At 47.5% G+C, this 19,768-nt stretch overlaps 2 protein-coding genes across 3 annotated transcripts in view; one reads left to right on the plus strand and one right to left on the minus strand.

Moving 5' to 3' along the window:
- Nucleotides 1–742: 742 nt before the first annotated feature.
- ctso (cathepsin O) lies at nucleotides 743–19,178 on the minus strand. The gene is made up of 7 exons (XM_056296667.1): nucleotides 19,060–19,178; nucleotides 18,676–18,863; nucleotides 16,563–16,633; nucleotides 8,349–8,512; nucleotides 4,378–4,541; nucleotides 3,843–3,904; nucleotides 743–793 (listed from the first exon to the last, which is right to left on the minus strand). Exons 1-7 carry the CDS (start codon nucleotides 19,176–19,178, stop codon nucleotides 743–745), a joined length of 819 nt encoding a protein of 272 aa, XP_056152642.1.
- asb5a (ankyrin repeat and SOCS box containing 5a) overlaps nucleotides 17,345–19,768 on the plus strand; it is a 36,945-nt gene continuing 34,521 nt past the window's right edge. For both annotated transcript variants that reach the window (XM_056290101.1, XM_056290108.1), the window contains exon 1: nucleotides 17,345–17,354. The gene's annotated coding sequence lies outside the window, so the exon portion shown is untranslated. The remainder of the gene's footprint in view (nucleotides 17,355–19,768) is intronic.

Consider the following 19,768-nt stretch of genomic DNA (forward strand, 5'->3'; position numbering starts at 1 on the left):
GCCCCCCCACGCCAAAATTTACGTCTGAAGTTGTTCCACTTCCAGGTCTGCAATGTTGTTTTTTCGGATCGCTGATTCCGTGTCTGTGATCAGTTCCACTAGCGGGATTTGCCTCAGCGTGACAGCAAAACTCAGCCCCTTAGCAAGATGTCTTTCTCCGCCTGGGTGAGTTGTCTGTCGGACAGATTCTTCACCCACTTGTCCACATTGTCAGCATGCGTCTGGCGTCCGTGTCTTTGTCTGCTGTTGAGGGCGCTGTCCATTGTCTGCCGATGTCCCTGGCTTGCAGCAAGTGGGTCAAATTTGTTTTGCTGCCTGGTTTTCAACTTTCCATGTTGACCTACAGGAGCCTTCTCCATGAACTCAGCCATAAGTTGGAAAGGGGTCTCATCTAGACGTGATGCGAGTCTCTGTTGGATCTGCTCCTTTTTGGCTTTCGAAGCGTCGATGGTAAAATTAACTTTGTCTCACCCATTCGTTCAACAGCTGGCTCTGTGCTTTCTGGAGCACCTTGTTAGCTCTTTGGCCCTTGACGGAAGATTTCATTTGAAGGCTCTTAGGTGTAATCCCACTCTGTCTGCACCCGAGGCTGAATCTCAGGTGGCTCCTGTAGTCTGCCATCTTACGCACCGTTTCCTCACTGTCATGTACAAGTTTCAGACAATGCTCACCGAAATGATCTATGTGAAGAGGGAATGACCGTCCCTGAACTGAGGCGGGGAGGGACCTAAGAGTATGTATGTCACCATCTTACAATGCTGTGATTGCAACTATTCCCCAATTTGCTGTATAACTGGTGTCAGAAGTAAACTTAATATTGGACTGTATGGACATTCTGTGAACCGGAGAGCTAACACTAGCTGCTGACTGGACTCATGCCTTGTTAGAATTGGCTAGTACAGAATTAGAATAGAATACACTTTATTTGTCATTTGTACATACATACAATGAAATTCACTCTCTGCATTTAACCCATCCTAGCTGTGTATTTAGGAGCAGTGGGCAGGTCACCAAGAAGGACTCCTACCCCCTTCCACGTGTGGATGAATGCCTGGACCTGATGGCTGGCTCCTCCTGCTTCTCTTCCTTGGACTTAAGGAGTGGCTACTGGCAAGTCCCGCTATCTCCTGAAGCACGGCCCAAAATCGCATTCTGCACAGGGAAGGGACTATGGGAGTTTAGAGTCCTTTGTTTTGGGTTGTGCAATCCACCTGCCACATTCGATTGCTTAATGGACAGGGTGTTAGCTGGGGTTCCGCATACTGAATGCCTGTTTTTTTTTTGTTTTTTTTTTTGATGACATTCTGACTCATGGTAGCCCGTTTGATTCAGTTGTAGCAGAACTGTGCAGAGTGCTGGAGAGGATCAGGGGGTGGGGCTGAAGCTACACCCCAACAACTGCAGGCTACTGAGCAGGGAGCTGACCTTCCTGGGGCACCACATAGGTAGTGAGGGTATTGGCACCACATAGGAGAATAGTAGAGTGTGGAGAGGAGAATTTGGTAGTTAACTGTGTCAAAGGCAGCTGACAGATCTAGCAGCAATAAAGCTGAAGACTGACCAGCAGCTTTAGCCAAACACAGTGATTCTACTAGTGACAGGAGTGCAGTCTCAGTAGAATGACCCTGCTTAAAGGCAGACAGATTCGGAATTCAGAGACTTGGCTAAAGACTATGCGCTCAAGTATTTTTGATAAAAAAGGGTAGGAGGGAAAACGGTCTAAAGGTTTCAACCTGGGCTGGGTTGAGTGTAGGTTTTTGAGCAGCGGGGTAGACCCGAGCTTGCTTAAATGCAATGGGGAACACACCCATTGTAAGCAATGAGTTGATAATGTGTGTGACTGCAGGGTTAAGTGCGGGGGAAATGGTCTGTAGGAGGTTGGATGGTATCGGGTCCAGTGGACAGGTAGTGGGACGAGAGAAGCTTGGAGACTTCCTCCTCAGTCAGGGGGGGAGAATGAGGTGAGTGAGGCACTGTTAGCTGGCAGCAGCAGGTGGTGGATGTTACTGGTCCACAGAGCAGAGACAGGACCGTTACCTGCAGCCTGTGATGCTGTGGGTGGGTGCCCAGCAGCGACCGCCATGGAAGGAGGTGGCAGCTCTCTCTCCATGGGTAAAAGGGCTGTGGGCCAAGTTCAAGACTGCAGCTGCTAGATGGGATCCTCCAACGAGCCTGGGTGGAGCCAGCAACCGGGGGGAAGAAGTGGCAAGTGGTGGTGCCCTGGGGGATGCAGGAGGCGGTTCTCAAAGCCACGCTTGGCTTTGCATCCTTGGGTCACATTGGGGTGACGAAGACTCTCTGTCTGCTGCGTCAAGCCTGCTACTGGGGACAACTGAGGAGGGACGTTGAGGACTTTTGCTAGCACTGCGACCTCTGCACAGCTCGCAAAGGGTGACAGGGCCAGTCGAGGGCTGAGCTACAGCAGTTTCCAGTGAGGGAGCTTATGAAGCGGGTTAATGTTGACATTCTGGGCCCATTCCAATGCACAGCATGAGGGAACCACTTCATGCTCACTGCTGTGGACTACTTCACTAAATGGCTGGAGGCTTATCCACTGTCAGACCAGGAGGCTGAGACCATAGTTAATGCCCTGGTTGAGGGAATGTTTAGCAGGCTGGAGGTCCCGGAGTCCATCCATAGGGACCAGGGGAGAAATTTTGAATCCAGGGTTTTCTCAATGTGTGAGTGGCTGGGAATCACTAAGACTCACACAACACCCCTCCACCCCCAGAGCGACGGATTAGTGGAGCGGTTTAACCGCATCCTTGCTTAACAGTTATCCATCCTAACATCCACCCATCAGCTCGACTGGGATATATATGCACTTACCCCTTGTCCTCATGGCATGCTGCTTTGCGGTCCAGGACTCAAATTCATGCACACTGGCCCTCCCCATGTTGGGCAGGAAAATTAGGACCCCTGTGGTGCTGGCCTTCAAACGGGGCTCAGATTTACCCTCTGCCCCTGCAGGTCCGAATTACGCCAGGCAGCTTCATGATCGCTTGGACGCCACACATGCATATATGCCTGGAGGCAAATACAGATTTTAGGGGTACAGCAGAAAAGGAATTATGACCTCCGTGCCAAGGGAGCTAGTTTGGGTTCTACACCAGACCCGAAAGAAGGGCAGGTGCCCTAAACTGGACAGCCACTAGGTGTGGCCTTACTTAGTCTTGGAGCGGCTAGGAGAGGTTGTCTATTGCGTACAGTTGTCTCTGCAAGGCTGCAAAGTGGCGCTGCACCGTGACCGGCTGGCACCATACAGGGGCTCTGCAGTGCCTCAGGAGATCAGAGGGGAGGGGATACACCCTTGTTTCCAGCTGCGACATCTAAAGGGGGGGGGTGTAGCAGCCAGCCCTAATGACCCTATAAGTGGGACTCAATATGCTTCCCCAGTGCCCAGCTCACCTCCTTGGGGGGCAGGGTAACCCCAACCAGATTCAAGCGAGGACCAACCAGGGGACACAACACCTATGGGGTGACCGAGGAGGCAGCGGAGAATTCCGCTGAGGTTTAGAGTCTTTGTCTTCAGGGTCAAGGACTTTAATAAGGGGGGGGGGGGGTAGTGTAGCGTGTTCAGATTCACCATGGGGTATAAGTATTAGAGGTATACCGTTTGGGGAGATGTTTTGCAGATTTGGAGGGTGGTGCACTTTTGCAGAGTCAAATGTTAGTAGTAGGACGGAACTATGTGCAGGAACAGACAACCTGTGAATTCTACAAATAATAATGACGATCTGTACAGCATGGCTGTGGCAAACAACAGCCAAAAATAAAGGCGACACACAGCTGTAAGTTATGTCAGTGTGTTCTTTAACAGCAGCGAATGCTACAATTTTCACAAAACCTTGGTCCCCCCGGGATGTCCCCCAAGAGTTCTGAACTATCCAGTATGGAAGCTCCCCTAAGACACAACACACACATCTCAAAGTCAATCACACACAAACACCTAGTGTACATGAAGGAATGTGTGTGTGTGTGTGTGTGTGTGTGTACTGCAATAGCACACACATCAGAGCATTACATAACTCTTAAAATATTTGCACAGTATCCACAGAAGCCATTTACACAAAGCAAATAATGTTGAAATGTACTAAATCATGTGAACTCACTGCAGATTTCCACGCTGATTGAAGTTATGTAATGAACCTAATGATCATTATTTCTCAGTGTTATTCTCAACGTCTGCTCCATGCAACACATTTCATAGTTAACCAGATCCGGCTCATCCAGCATAAATGAGTCTGCTGCCATGTGATGCGGGAGATTATTAATACTGCTGAATTTAGTGCAAGGGACCAAATAAAGAATATTTTCATAACTTTCAGTGCTTTGAATGGTAATGACTATGGACTTTATTGCAGCAGGAAGAGGTACCTGTGGTGTTGCATTTCATCAGCAGCGTGGCATGGTTGGCTTGTCGATTGGAGCAGTGGTGCTGGATGATTCCTCCCATGTAACCCTGCCAGCTGACGGCATCTACTGTGTCCACCAGCGGCAAACAGAGGACCAGCTGACCCATCATGGTTTCCTCATGACCACTGGAAAAGAAAGAAAGAAAGCCACTTTATTTCATCATTGTACAAGTTACAATGAATGTGTTCTCTGCATGTAACCCATCCTATTGTATAGGAGCAGTGGGCAGCTGCAGCGCCCAGGCACCAACTCCAGTTCTTCTTCTCATTGCCTTGCTCAGGGGCACAGTATTACCTCTACCATGCATGCCCCCCCCCCTTTTCTTGCCAATTGTATCCAGCCAATTACCCCACTCTTCTGAGCCATTACTGTCACTGCTCCACCCCCTATGCCGATTCGGGGAGGGATGCGGACTTCCACATGCCTCCTCCGATACATGTGGAGTCACCAGCTGCTTATTTTCACCTGAAAGTGAGGCGTTTCGCCAGGGGGATATAGAGCATACATGCATGTCTTTTTGATGGTGGGAGGAAACCGGAGCACCCGGAGGAAACCCACACAGACACCGGGAGAACATGCAAACTCCACACAGAAAGGATCTGGGACGGCCGGGGGTTTGAACCCAGGACCTTCTTGCTGTGAGGCAACAGTGCTTAACCACTGGGCCACCATGTCGCCCAAACAACAACCAGCAAACGTTAAGAGTGCCCCCGATCGATTTACACTTCCCTCCCCTCCCATCCCCAACCCTGACCTCTGACCTGAGCCTTCAGTGGAGGGAAGATGGAAAGTGAATTTCCCTTTCTGAGATCAATAATATACCACCAGACAACCCCCCCCCCCCAAAGAAAAAAAACCAAAACAAAACAGGAAAGCTTAAAGATGTTATCCTCCTGGAATTCAGAGTGGAGCTTTCCATTGTATTTGTTGAATTTATTGTAATATTATTGTACAGTATCTAAATTCAATGATACATATAGATAGATATGAATAACTTTAAAGCTCCAATCCTTAATTCAAATGTAAACCAAAGGGTCGCCCCACTATCAACATACAAACCACAGGACTGGAAGCCTCTGTCACTCCCAAACTGATTGACAGATCTGTAAATACAAGGACTACCACTAAAAACCACTAAATCTGAGTTTCTAATGTGTTCTGCTGCTGTAAAAGCTTTTTTTCACATCGATAATAAACAGACCCATGTTTTCAATTACCATTGGTTGAGAAAGACACAAAATGATTCTTTTACATCTATAACTTAAACTTTTTAGTTATGTATGGAAATATACCTCCACTTGATATGGTCAAATAAATCATAGCTGGGGCCTTTAACATCAGTTTAAAGGTCAGTCAAAGAAAGAATTCTCTCTTTTAGATATGTAAAAGGGTCCATTATTTCTACATAAGGGGATCAAGTTCTTCACCAAAAAACACAAAACAGACTGAATGAGCAGGCGGTGACACATCAACAAACAGTCCAAAGGCTGCCGACGAGAGAAAACCCTCCTCTAATAATCAAACCAGCCCTATGCCCCTCATACACATGACTCACCCACTGCTGTTCAGAAGATCAGACAGATTTTTATTGATTTAAACTCAACGCTTAAGCAGCTTATCCAGTGTCAACTGACCGACTGTCTGTCCACATGGTAACAATACAACACACGATACAACACAAAACAATGCAACGTTAACCTTACAAGTTCAAGCGGACAAGACGGCTCGCGATATAACATATAACAACATCATTTTGACAAATAGTCCAATTCAAAAGAAACGCCCAGCCACTGAGGATGCACAAGCCTAGTGCCGGTCCCAAGCCCGGAGAAATGAGGGGGGGTTGTGTCAGGAAGGGCATCCGGCATAAAACCTTTGCCAAATCAAATATGCAGATCATAAATCAGATTTCCATACGAGATTGGTCGAGGCCAGGGTTACCAACGACCACCACCGGTATTGTTGGCCAGCAAGATGCCGGTGGAAACTATGCTACTGTTGGGAGAAGGAGAGGGGGAAGGCATGTCCAGAGGCAGCAGGAGAGGAGGAAGGATAGGCATGTGGAGGTGAGAGTCAGAACTTTGAATGTTGGCACTATGACTGGTAAAGGGAGAGAGCTGGCTGACATGATGGAAAGAAGAAAGGTAGGTATACTGTGTGTGCAAGAGACCAGGTGGAAGGGGAGTAAGGCCAGGAGTATCGGAGGTGGGTTCAAACTCTTCTACCATGGTGTGTATGGGAGGAGAAATGGGGTAGGGGTAATTCTGAAGGAAGAGTATGTCAAGAGCATGCTGGAGGTGAAGAGAGTGTCTGCAAAAGCGATGAGTATGAAGCTGGAAATCGAAAGTGTGATGATGAAGGTTATCAGTGTGTTGGGTGTGAGATGGAAAAGAAAGAAGAATTCTGGAGTGAGTTGGACATGGTGGAGAGAGTACCCAAGGAGGAGAGAGTGGTGATTGGAGCGCACTTCAATGGGCATGTTGGTGAAGGGAACAGAGGTGATGAGGAGGTGATGGGTAGGTATGGAGTCAAGAAGAGAAATGTGGAAGGACAGATGGGGGTGGATTTTGTGAAAAGGATGGAAATGGCTGTGGTGAATACATAATTCAAGGAGGAGGAGGAACACAGGGCGACGTACAAGAGTGGAGGAAAGTGCACACAGGTGGACTATATCTTATGCAGGAGGCGCGAACAGAAAGGGATTGGAGACTGCAAGGTGGTGACAGGGGAGAACGTAGCTAGGCAGCATCGGATGGTGGTCTGTAGGAGGACTTTGGAGACCAAGAAGAGGAAGAGAGTGAAGACACAGCCGAAGATCAAATGGTGGAAGTTGAAGAAGGAAGACTGTTGTGTGGAGTTCAGGCAGGAGTTAAGACAGGCACTGGGTGGTAGTGAAGAGTTGTCAGATGGCTGGAAAACCACTGCAGAAATAGTGAGGGAGACAGCTAGGAAGGTACTTGGTGTGTCATCAGGACAGAGGAAGGAAGACAAGGAGACTTGGTGGTGGAATGAGGAAGTACAGGAAAGTATACAGAGGAAGAGGTTGGTGAAGAAGTGGGATAGTCAGAGTGATGAAGAAAGTAGACAGGAGTACAAGGAGATGTGGCGTAAAGCAAAGAGAGAGGTGGTGAAGGCAAAGGAAAAGGTGTATGGTGAGTTGTATGACAGGTTAGACACTAAGGAAGGACAAAAGGATTTGTACCGATTGGCTAGACAGCGGGGTCGAGCTTGGAAGAATGTGCAGCAGGTTAGGGTGATGAAGGATCGAGGTGGAAATGTGCTGACATCCGGATAGTGTAGCTGTCTATTCCGTTGCCTACCAACATGGGGATCGCCGGTTCAAATCCCCATGTTACCTCCGGCTTGGTCAGGCATCCTTACAGACACAACTGGCCATGTCTGTGGGTGGGAAGCCGGATGTGGGTATGTGTCCTGGTCGCTGCACTAGTCCCTCCACTGGTTGGTCAGGGTGCCTGTTGGGGGGGGGGGGGGAAGAGCGTGATCCTCCCACGCGCTACGTCCCCCTGGTGAAACTCCTCACTGTCAGGTGAAAAGAAGCAGCTGGTGACTCCACATGTATGGGAGGAGGCATTTGGTAGTCTGCAGCCCTCCCCGGATCAGCAGAGGGGGTGGAGCAGCGACCGGGACGGCTTGGAAGAGTGGGGTAATTGGCCAGATACAATTGGGGAGAAAAAGGGGGGATAAATTCAAAATAAAAAAAGATGGAAATCTGCTGACAAGTGAGGAGAGAGTGTGGAGGATGTGGAAGGTGTACTTTAAGGGGCTGATGAATTAAAAAAATAAGCGCTAGAGAAGGTTGGATGATGTGATGCTTATACGTACATACACCATTCACTCTAGAAAAAAGCAGCAACCGAATGCCTGACATGAAACTGTTAAATAAATAAAAATAGGGTTAAATTCAGACCTGCTTCAACCAGCTCAAGGCACGGATAGTGGAGCCTCCATTACCGCACTGGTTCTGGTAGGAGCAGTCCAGAACCTGTTGAACGCTGAGCGGTTCCAACAGCCGGCCTACGATGGCCCGGACAGTCTGCATGGCCCCGACCACACTGAACGCCCGGTAAGTCCCACACTGTGTTAAAACACACAACTGGGAAGTCGTGATGAACCGAACAGAGTCCTATCAGGTTTTAATTTTATTTCTGATTCAGTCGTTATGGTCCTACTGAAAAGCCTAGCCACATCATCTAACTGGAGTTCAACAGACCTGGTCCAGAAGAAGGTACAGAGAGGCTTTGCTTTGTACTGTATGTAAAGAATGCAGGAATTTTGCCTGAATTCAGTAAGACTCCAACAGTCGAACTGATCTCAGGCAACAGAAGAGACGTTCAGAGTGGATTTCACTGAAGTTGTGAATCTACTGTGGGATCTAAACTAGCAGTAAAGGTGAACTGACGCTAACTAATATCTGCTCCATCTATTGACAAAACCACCCAAACAATTTCCATTACTGTGTTAGTGTAATAACTTCGTTTTCAGGCTCTTTATTAGATTTGTTTTCTCCCCCCCCCCACCACCACTTACTTAGCTTTTTAATTTAATCCATCTCATTTGGATTCCTTTTAATGTGTTTGATGTTTAATAAGGGAGTATTTTGTTCCAAGACCTTTCTTTGTGAAATAGAGGTATTTAGTGTTGGCTAAACTAAAGATGTTTTTTCAATGTAATATTTGCATCGGTAATCTCTTCGTGAAAACAGAATATGGTTAGGTTCCAACAGTTTGTCCCTTTTCAGTGTCCAGTGTTGAAGACAGTGGTAGCCAAAAGGTTTCAGCAGCAGTTATGACCACAAAAATGTGGGTTATTTAAAACCCTGTGACTCGTTAATATGACCAGTATACATAATATGACAAGCAAATATCATGATATGACTAACTAATATCATACATTGTTTACAATTATGACAATATGGATAAATATTATATATGACTAGTAAATATCATAGCATGGCTAATAGAGTTCATAATATGACTAGTAGATGTCAGCAGAAGGTGCCGAGCTGTACTCATTAAAACAAAGTAAATGATTCATGACTCAATCTGCTGCCAGGCACTTTCCCATTCTCCCCTGATAACTAGCTACTATAAAAATACCAGTTTATCAACACGCAGCACGGTGCTTGCTGCAGCGGTTAGTGGGGTCGCCTCACAGCGAGAACATCCTGGGTTCGAGCTCCGGGGTAGTCCAACCTTGGGGGTCGTCGTCCTGGGTCATCCCCCGTGTGGATCTTGCACGTGTCTGCGTGGGTTTCCTCTGGGGGCTCTGGTTTCCTCCCACAGTCCAAACACATGTAGGTCAGGTGAACTGGCCGTACTACATTGTCCCTAGGGGTGTGTGTGTGTGTGTGGGCCCTGTGATGGCCCTTTGTGATGGCCTGGCAGCCTGTCCAGGGTGTCTCCCCGCCTGCCACCCAATGACTGCTGGGATAGGCTCCAGCATCGCCGCGACCCTGAGAGCAGGGTAAGCGGTTAAGATAATGGATGGATGGATGGATGGATGGATGGATGGATGGATGGATGGATCCTCTTCTATTATTTCAAAGCCAATTTTGTGTTTTTTACCTTTGTATTGACACATCAGCGAGCTTTTGCCTAATGGCGCCATCTTGTGGCCTGAATATGCAACGAGTTTTCAACTGGATTGACAGAGCTAGCCTCTGAGGTCTAATGTTTGAAAAGTTTTGGCAGACAAACCATCACAGTCAGCTCCAGGGTCAATTCGGAACGTGACCTTCCTTTTAGTTAATTGCTTTGCAGTTCTTTATTTATTTATTTTTCTTCCACCCATTTTTTGACACTTTGAAGCTCCTTCATACTTTTAGCGACTGAAACCATTCAACTATCAAAATGTTCCACTCATTAAGGACATCAGTGCTCCCCTTTCAGATTTTTCATACCTTTTGAACCTTTTGAAATAGTCAACTTTTTTCAGCCATTTTTTGAATGGGAGTCAATAGGGGACTTTTGCAACCTTTCCACCTCTTTTACTCCTTCATACTTTTAGCGACTGAAACCATTCAGGTATCAAAATGTTCATCTCTTTAAGCCCATTGAGGCTCACATTTCGGTTTTTTGAAATCTTTTATGCTTTTAGACATATTAAGCTTTTTCTACTTTTTCAAAACAATGGAAGTCTATGGGGAAAGGTTGAAACCCTCATCACCTTTGAACTGTATCTCCTCCTTCATTTTTTGAGCTAGAACCCCATTTAAAGCTTAAACAGTTCAGGACATTCAGCTCTTTCAGAATCCTATTCAGATTTTTAAAATATTTTAGTTTTTTAACAATTCAGCTCTAAAGTTTAGCAATTCTGCCATACACTTGCCTGTTAGAATGTCCAGTCCTATTGTGACGTCACATATCAATTTGAAACTCAACTGCCAGCCTGATTAGTGTGAATGCCCAGCATTCACACTATTGCTTTGCAGTTCCTTATTAGTGGCACCACTTCCACTTTTTCATACTTTAAACTACAGAAACCATTCAACAATCAAACTATTTATGTATTTAGCACATTATGGCATATTTTTCAGTTTTTTATACCTTTAAAACTTTTAAAATATTCAGCCATTTCACGTTTCAGTTTCCAGGTATTTCAGGTAGGCTAGTGACTTTCTGACTTTTCCTATTTATTCATTTTCAGCAATGCTTTCGCGATTTCTTTCAGCAGCTCAGCATTCACACGCTTTTTCTGTGGAAAAGCATTTTTCAGGTTATTTTAAGATCTTCAGTCCATCCGTATCGGTCACTTTGTGCAGCTTCAATGGCTTTGATGCTTTTCGTCTCTATCCTTCCGATGAACATGTCATCACCGTCCCGACTGCTCCACTACATGCACGTTTCTTTGTTTAGGTTGACTTGTTTGCTCTGCACATTTTCGCAAAATTATTCTTTTCACATTTTTTGCATGTTTGTCCAAAAGCTGGGCATTTTCTTCATCCATGCTTATAGCCACATCTGCCACAGTCAACCTCTTTTCTCTCTCTGGGCATTGGGTTTTCTTTCATGAAGCAGCTCTTTTTGTTTGCTTTTGCTGTGCTAATTTATGCACTTCAACTTCATCATGTAATGATTTCACCTGGCTAGACGGTAGTTCACTGGCATGGCACACATCGACTGCTCTTACAAGCGTTAGCTCAGCTTCTCTCAGCAGTCTGGCTCTAAACTGATTGGCTCGTATCCCACAGACAATCCTGTCACGTATCAGCGAATCACGTAGGTCGCCAAATTCAGTCTCCCGCTTTATTTTTTCGGGTCCGTGAAGTAGGAGTCTATTGTTTCGGATGGACATTGAGCACGGGTGAAAAACATACGCGGAATGTAAGGCAAGTTCTTCCTTGGCTCGCAATACTCTTGGAACTTCCATTCTAACCCAGGTGTCTTGTTCCTCTCTCCCTGTGGGACAGCAGATGTGTTACTGACTTTAATGGCTTCTCCTGCGACATGCAGGAATGTGGCGCACTGCACTGTTCCAGACTTCTCTGCCGCTCTGCAAGCAGCGCAGTAGAGGTCACCGCGCTGTAGCCACCTTCTCCAATTCATAGTTTTCAGTCACGCGAAGGACGCGGAGCCCTGGCGGGCGAAACAAGGTTCCAGCATGGCGGCCAGCAGTGGTAACTCCGTAGAGCAGCAGCACAGACCCGTCAAATTTCCAGCTGTTCCAAGCAACGACTATCTGGATCACCTTACGTAAGAAGAAAAACAAAGATATATTACAAACTACAGGTTTTGGGCACTTGCGATCCATACACAGCACCCACCGCAGTACTTCAGTCTCTAAAAACAGCCAAGTCCCCGCCAGAGCTCCAATTTGGCGATGTTTACATATATCTTTCTGGAGAATCCCTCGCCTTGCACTGCCGCAACAGAAGTACAGACAATACAGTATATATGTATTTTCGTTCGCATGGGTCAATAATAATGCTGCCAGTTGGGAAGTGAAGGACAAGAAATTCTTCATCGTCAAAGCAAAGCTGAGTGCTAATTAACGTTAGCTAGCTAGCTACTGACTAGTAAACCATGTCAACAATTACATAAAGATAGGCTAACGACTAAAAAAAGGGCAAGAATTAAAATACTGAACGTTACCTGAGCTCACCCTTGATGAAATGCTCGCTGCAAGGCGTGTGTACTGGGCCGGTTTCCATTCTTTGCCCTCCTCAGGGACGGAGGCACGTCTAATAGCACATATCCACAGTCTTCTCCTCTCCAGATTTTCTTTTTCACACAGGGTTCTGTAAAAGCCCAGCCCAGGCTTGTCTCCTTGTCACTTACTGCAACTGACTGCACAGCAACTGCCCGGCATTTTCAAACGTTTAGGTAAAGACTTGCTACAAAAGTAGCCGGCGGGCGGCGGAAGAACGTTTTGCCCGCCAGGTGGGCGTTCGAATACGAATGTGACGTCACGTGGAAACTGACTTCTCCGCGAGATTTCCCTGTAAACGTAACGGCGGTGGTTGCACGTGTGCCGCGCTTTGCTGTATCTTTCAGTGTTTTTCTCCAAGTTATGTCTTTTAGTATGCTAGAACAAATGCCAGGACGCCTCAACTTCCACTCCAGTCAACTTTACTCGTGTCGCTCGTGTCACAGAAAGAACAACCACACGGGTTTCTTTTTACATCCGGGTTCCTCCAGCTATGGCTAGCATATGGTACTATACACTACACGAACGCCGTGTGGCGATGCGTTTCAGGTCCCCTGGTTCTGGTCCAGAACCAGGGACCAGTTCCAGGACATTAGCCTGGGAAGCAGCAAACGGTGTCAGTAAGTTTTCATCCTCTTGTATTTGGGAGAGCAGGGAGCTTCTTTTTTCCAGCTCTGTATTTTTTGAGCGTGGTACAGCTGGTGGTGCATTCAGTGAGGGCAGAAGAGCGGGAAGGCATTTTTCCTCAAAACTGAAGACTGAAAATGGGAACATGGCTGCATTTCCAAATATCAGCGGGGGGGGGGGGGGAGCTCAGCGAGGATGTATAAATAAATAAAAATAAAACCGCCCATTTTGGCCATAGCAGGGGCTGAGTCGATATAGTTCTCGCCATAAACAGCACAAGCACTAAAGAGTCGGAGACTCCAGTGTGATCAAATCCATGCAATAATCCATGACCCAATACAATCCAGAAAACAGTACAGGCAAACCAGAGAACCAATTAAACGTTGTTAAAAATTGGGCGTCCGGTCTATTCCATTGCCTACCAACACAAGGATCGCCGGTTCGAATCCCCGTGTTACCTCCGGCTTGGTCGGGCATCTCTACAGACAAAATTGGCCGTGTCTGCTGTGGGAAGCCGGATGTGGGTTATATGTCCTGGTCGCTGCACTAGCGCCTCCTCTGGTCGGTCGGGGCGCCTGTTCGGGGGGGAATAGCGTGATCCTACCACGTGCTACGCCCCCTGGTGAAACTCCTCACTGTCAGGTGAAAAGAAGCGGCTGGTGACTCCACATGTATGGGAGGAGGCATGTGGTGGTCTGCAGCCCTCCCCGGATCAGCAGAGGGGGTGGAGCAGAGACCGGGATGGCTCGGAAGAGTGGGGTAATTGGCCAAGTATAGACGAGTTTTCCCGTGATTTCTTAAAAACATTTCCGGGGTGGGTGCATTGTTCTTCCGGTCTAAACATCCGTACCCGGATGTAAACATGCAAGCCTAGATCTGCGATAGCTTCAACAACATTAAACCTTAAAAATAGACATTAGAAAATCAAGAAATGGTGCAGGGACACATTGTGCGGTGCGTGGCTGTACTAACAGGCGGAAATGCCTGGATGAGTGGCGGGACAGAGACGGTGCTGCCCATCGGCCTGCCACAAACCGGCCATGTCCCTGCAGTCCATTGGTGCCTTCCACAGAAAGCCGACAGCAGATTTCGAACCACGGATGTGGTTGAAGGCTTTGAATTTGAAGAAACCACAGAAAAACGTCTTTGTTTGTTCCCATCACTTCATTGCCAAAAAGCCAACCAAAGAAAAGCCTTCCCCTGGACTGTGGTGGGACACGAGCGCCCTCCCCAGAGGAAGAGACGCAACCTTGAGCGACCCGCCGGCGGACAGACTGAGCTTGACTCGCAGGGTCAGTAAGTTTAGCTGGCTGGCTGGCTGGCTGGCTGGCTGGCTGGCTGGCTGGCTATGGTATTAGCTACAATGTAGCTGATAAACACCTGTTATTTTTGTCGTGTTACTTTTGTGGGTTTTGCTTTGTGACACTGCCTGGTTGAAAGCTGGCTACCTAGACAATAACGCTAACGTGTGTTAGTAGAGTTGCAGGCGGCTACCGTTAGCCAGACTGGCTAGCTATTGCCAGACTGGCTAGCTATTGCCAGTCTTATATCTCGGCTGATGAACCGAGCACACATTTATCAATGTTTACTTTCTTTTAATGAACGTCTTGCAGCATGGAACATTATGACATGCGCATCACTGTCTGGCTAGTCTGAACTGGTCTAGCACTCTGCAGTTAGACTGTATCATCTAACTAATGGTAAGGTAGGAGCGCCCTCTAGCGGCCTGGTGGTATAACATGTATATCTAGTTCAAGATACCACAGCCAGAAACCCTAGAGAATCAGAGTCAAGTTTATTGCCAGGTAACGTCAGGTTTTTACACGTAGGCTACTAGGAATATGCTGTGGTGAGTTGGTGCATAACACTGCTGGATACACAATGTTAGACAGGGGGCAAGGAATACACAGGACAGTGCCCACAATATACACAATATACCCACAACAATACAAAGTATACAATACAAACGGGAGTGCAATGTGTTAGTGTGTATGTGTGTTAGTGTGATGATGTTTGTGTGCGTGGTTGTGTGTGTGTGTTTGTGTGATGATGTGAGTTTGATGTACAATATGTGTGCCATTGTGATGTGTGTGCAGTGAGAGCATAACAAGACATTTGTACAGTAGGCCTACAATCAGAGGTCGTTCAAGTAGTCCTAACATCCCAGCCCTGAATACGTTGATATTTAGTGCCTTGTTTTCTCTCCTCCCCCTTTCAGATATCACTGAAGCAAGCTCCGGTGAACCTGCGCCTCAAAGGGGTCAGATGACAAAGCTGTCATGTTTGTATGTATGCACACAACAAGCGTTGTTGCTGTGGAGATATCGGTAGCCTTCTGAGCTTTTTAGATTTTCCATCGCGTTACCGTCTATCGCCAGTGACTTCACGAAGTAAGAACAAATCTTGCTGTGCGTGATGCTGGGCCATTTTGTCATATCATCCTCCCAGGTGTGTAGTGTCTACGGACGGGTGTGGGATAGTCACACACCTTCCCTTGACAGAGAAGTCGACGGATGTTCCCATTTCACTTGCATTCCGGTAATACGGAAACAAAAACACGGGGCCAGCAACAACTTCTGACAGCTAACTAGTAACTAGGTGGATACCCGTTACACCGGCAAAGAAAAGCATAGGGTGGCCTGAATGTGGAAATGGACCGGAAGGGCCACGTAGACTTGTCTATAATCGGGAGAAAAAGCGGGGGGGGGGGGGATATAAAATAAAAAAGGGGTTGTTAAAAATTGTTAAAATTTAGAAGTAGCGTCACACTGTGGCTAAAAACTAGATAAAATGTCCATTTATGGTAGAGCCTCTAGCAGTAAAACATCTGCAACGCGTGCTGTAGTAGTTGGCTGACTCCTGTCATTTCTGTTATTAGTATTTTGGAACTATAGTGCCACCTACTGGCGGAAGGGTTACTGCTCCTGCAAGGAAGTGATGCGGTGCCAGCCCATGTTGTCATAAGGGCGTCATCTCCTGTCAGTAAAACAGCAAACTAACGCTGATGGACGTGCTCTGCAGTGGTTTGTGTGTCCGTAGAGCAGACCTACCCATCAGTACGTATGGCGCTAGCTCGTGTTGAAGTTACAAATGGATCTGTCTTATGGGAACAGTTAAGTCATGGGGTTCTATGAGTGTTTAACGTTAGGTCAGTTGTTGTGTGTGTGTGTGTGTGTGTGTGTGTGTGAGCTATGTACCGTTAGCCTAGCCTCGTGCAGGTAGCCTGACGTCACTTGCTGACAGCTGTGCATCACATTCACTGTTCTGTTTGGTGTGCGCTGTAGTTTACTTCCCCAGCATTATTTGAAACTGGAAGGAAGTCCTCTAGTAACAGAGCTAGAGTTTACTGTTACATAGGAAAGGTTTGTTATGTTGAAGCTTGGATTGTACTTACCCTTGTGAACCTTGACCCTGGTGAGGGTACCTGTAAAAGAAACATGTTAATTGAGGTCACAATTGTTTAATATTCTTGTGTTAATGTGTTCACATTGTGCTTTGTGTGTTTCAGTTTTACAAAATTGCAACGAGTGATTAAACTAGTCCAGTGGAAAGCTTTGTCCCTCGTTGGTGTTGGCCATCTGTCTAGGCTCTGCACAGAGCTCATGTGCCGAGGACAGAATAGCAGTATTCATTTAGTTTTACTGTCGCTGTTTTACATGGTTTCACACACGTTGCTAAGAAATTACGTTATGCAAGGTTTTCAAAATTATCTTTAGATTCATTATGTCAATAACTTAATCCAGCACGATTCATGAAATTTCACTTGATAATTTACTTTCGTGTATTAATTGCTGCTACAAAAAAAAATCACAACCTGCATTTCACACATTCTCACAGGCACAGAAACAGTTGCACTGTTGGTTTTTCAAGACAGTCAGTCACAGCCAGTAAGACAGACAGTCAGTCAGAGCCAGTAAGACCGACAGTAAGACAGTCAGTCACAGCCAGTAACATAGACAGTCAGTCACAGCCAGTCAGTCAGTCAGTCAGTCACAGCCAGTCAGTCAGAGCCAGTAAGACAGACAGTCAGTCACAGCCAGTAAGACAGTCAGTCAGAGCCAGTAAGACAGACAGTAAGACAGTCAGTCAGTCACAGCCAGTAAGACAGACAGTCAGTCAGTCACAGCCAGTAAGACAGACAGTCAGTCAGTCAGAGCCAGTAAGACAATCAGTCAGTCAGAGCCAGTAAGACAGACAGTAAGACAGTCAGTCACAGCCAGCAAGACAGCCAGTCAGAGCCAGTAAGACAGTCAGTCAGTCAGTCACAGCCAGTAAGACAGTCAGTCACAGCCAGTAAGACAACAGTCAGTCAGAGCCAGTAAGACAGACAGTAAGTCAGTCACAGCCAGTAAGACAGTCAGTCAGTCAGTATGACCCAGAGGCGGCGCTGCGGGGTGGAAAGGCCGTAGCGCCCCCAAGACATGTTTTGACCGCTACCTGGTGTGTCTGGTCTGGTCCCGTACGAGTCTTCTTTTAGTAGCTGAACTGGCCAACAAGGCTACTAGATCTGCTACCTTAGCTATCTAGCTCACACTTACAGCTTCTTTTAGTAGCCGCGTATGTTCACCGAACTAGCCAACAAGGCTGCCACACAAGCTAGCTTAGCTAGCTAGCTGGCTAACGACAGGCACGGTGAACTGGAGGATGGCGCAGCAGCATCGAACCGACGTCCACTTTCCGTCCACCAGCACCGCTCTTACAGCTTACGCCTTCGAATAACGTGCGGTTAAACGCGTAAACCATAAACGAAACTGACGTTTGCTACGTTTTCCAACTACCTCCTCTACACAAGCCCTAAATCTACCGTCTCCTCCTCCTGTCCTTAGCCTCTCCTTCTTCTGGCCTCTCCAACCGCCTGTCCCTCCCTTCACCCCTCCCCCCTACTCCTCCCCCCTACTCCCGGTTGGCCTCACGTACAACAGCGAAGTAAAATAAAACACATTGTAGCGAATTCGGGGGTCACCACAGGAACTGCCGCGAACCCATATGGCCCGCGCCGCGGGAGACGTCGCTGACCGCTCGGCCAAAGGGTCAGACTCGTCAGCCAAGGGCCAACGCGTCTACTTATCCATGCACGTTACACTATGTAATCATATATACGTATTTGAAATAACATTGAACATTTCAACATATTTGAATCATATTTAAATATAGTACAACTGTACCAAATAATAAACTTTATGAAACCAAAATAGGTATTCTGTGCAGGCTAGGCCAGCTGCTAGCCCATGCAGACCGGCCGGCGGTTCCGACAGTCGTCCTGGCTGGCGGTTGTTCCCTTGGGCAGAGATTTTCTCTTGTTTTGGATATATGTATACGTGTTAGTTTGAATATGTGTGTGTTCTTGTAGTGCTTTTGTCTGTATGTTGTACTGCTGTGGGGAAACGGCGTTTCGTTTCATTACATGAAATGACGAACAAAGTGTCCCTGATTCCTAATAACCGGGTCCCAAAACCAAAACAATACCTGGGTTACACTGGTACGGGTCAAGGAGAGCCGGCAGTACACGACGCCGTGGTGGGGTTTGCGCTACACAGCACGCCGAGGCTGAGGGTGCGCGGTCATTCAGCAGGGGGCGCTCCACTGCACTGCTGCATGTGATCAGCATGTCTGACAGCGCAGTCGCCAAGAAGATGGCCAACAACCCGTCCAGCCTCAGGTGCACACACCCCGACATTCAAAACGAGATGTATTTGTTCCTGTGGCGGCAGATGAGTTGAGAACAGAAATGAGTACTGACGGAAGACGCAGTGTTTGGCGCTCATGGTAGATGAGAGTGAAGACGGGAGTGAGGAGCAGCAGACGGCTGTCGTGCTATTTGAGCAGAGGCGATGCGCCAGGGATTCTTACATTCTACCCCGGCTGACGGATTGGCTGCAGACGCCACATCCGCCAACCTCTCCGCATTCTGCGTAGTCACTCCGCATGCGCAGACCAAAATACCCGACTGCGACTTGATGGTCCAACATGGGCGCAAGAGCTGCCTTTAAAGTAGCGGCCGAGCGGAATAAGCCGCCGGTCTTGCAGGCCGCTCGTCACGTGGCTGGGAGGTTCGTATCCCAGACTCGCCGTAACCGGTCACGACCAGAGCGGCCACGTATTCATTAGGCCACCGCACAAGGGTGTAGATCGGTGGTGTAGATCGGTGGTGTCGCCGTTCTTCGGCGACCCCTCTGGCCCATCCGGGCGCCTGCAGCCAAGCAACCGACAGCATTCTCCCTACGTCTCATCCAAAGGAGGTGAATCAAGTGCAGCTGGACTTGGTATATATGTGTAACCCGCACTTTGCGTTGGGCCGTCGTCTCCCTCCACGCCCTGGGACTCTGCGTTGTGTTTGTTGTGGTATGATGTTTGCGTGGAAAAGGAAGGAGGCGGAGGCTTGGGATCGTGGCTGAGACCTGGACACTTTATTGGCACTCGCTTACACTTCACCTCTCATCTATCAGCTGGCCGCTGGCCTCCTCATACTCACAGCTTCCGGCAGAAGAAACAAAAAAACATTTTTCTTTCTCAATAACATTAAAATAAAAAGTGCAAATGTGCAAATAAACACATCTCA

The sequence above is a fragment of the Lampris incognitus genome, chromosome 1 (assembly GCF_029633865.1).
Source record: "Lampris incognitus isolate fLamInc1 chromosome 1, fLamInc1.hap2, whole genome shotgun sequence".
NCBI lineage: Eukaryota > Metazoa > Chordata > Actinopteri > Lampriformes > Lampridae > Lampris > Lampris incognitus.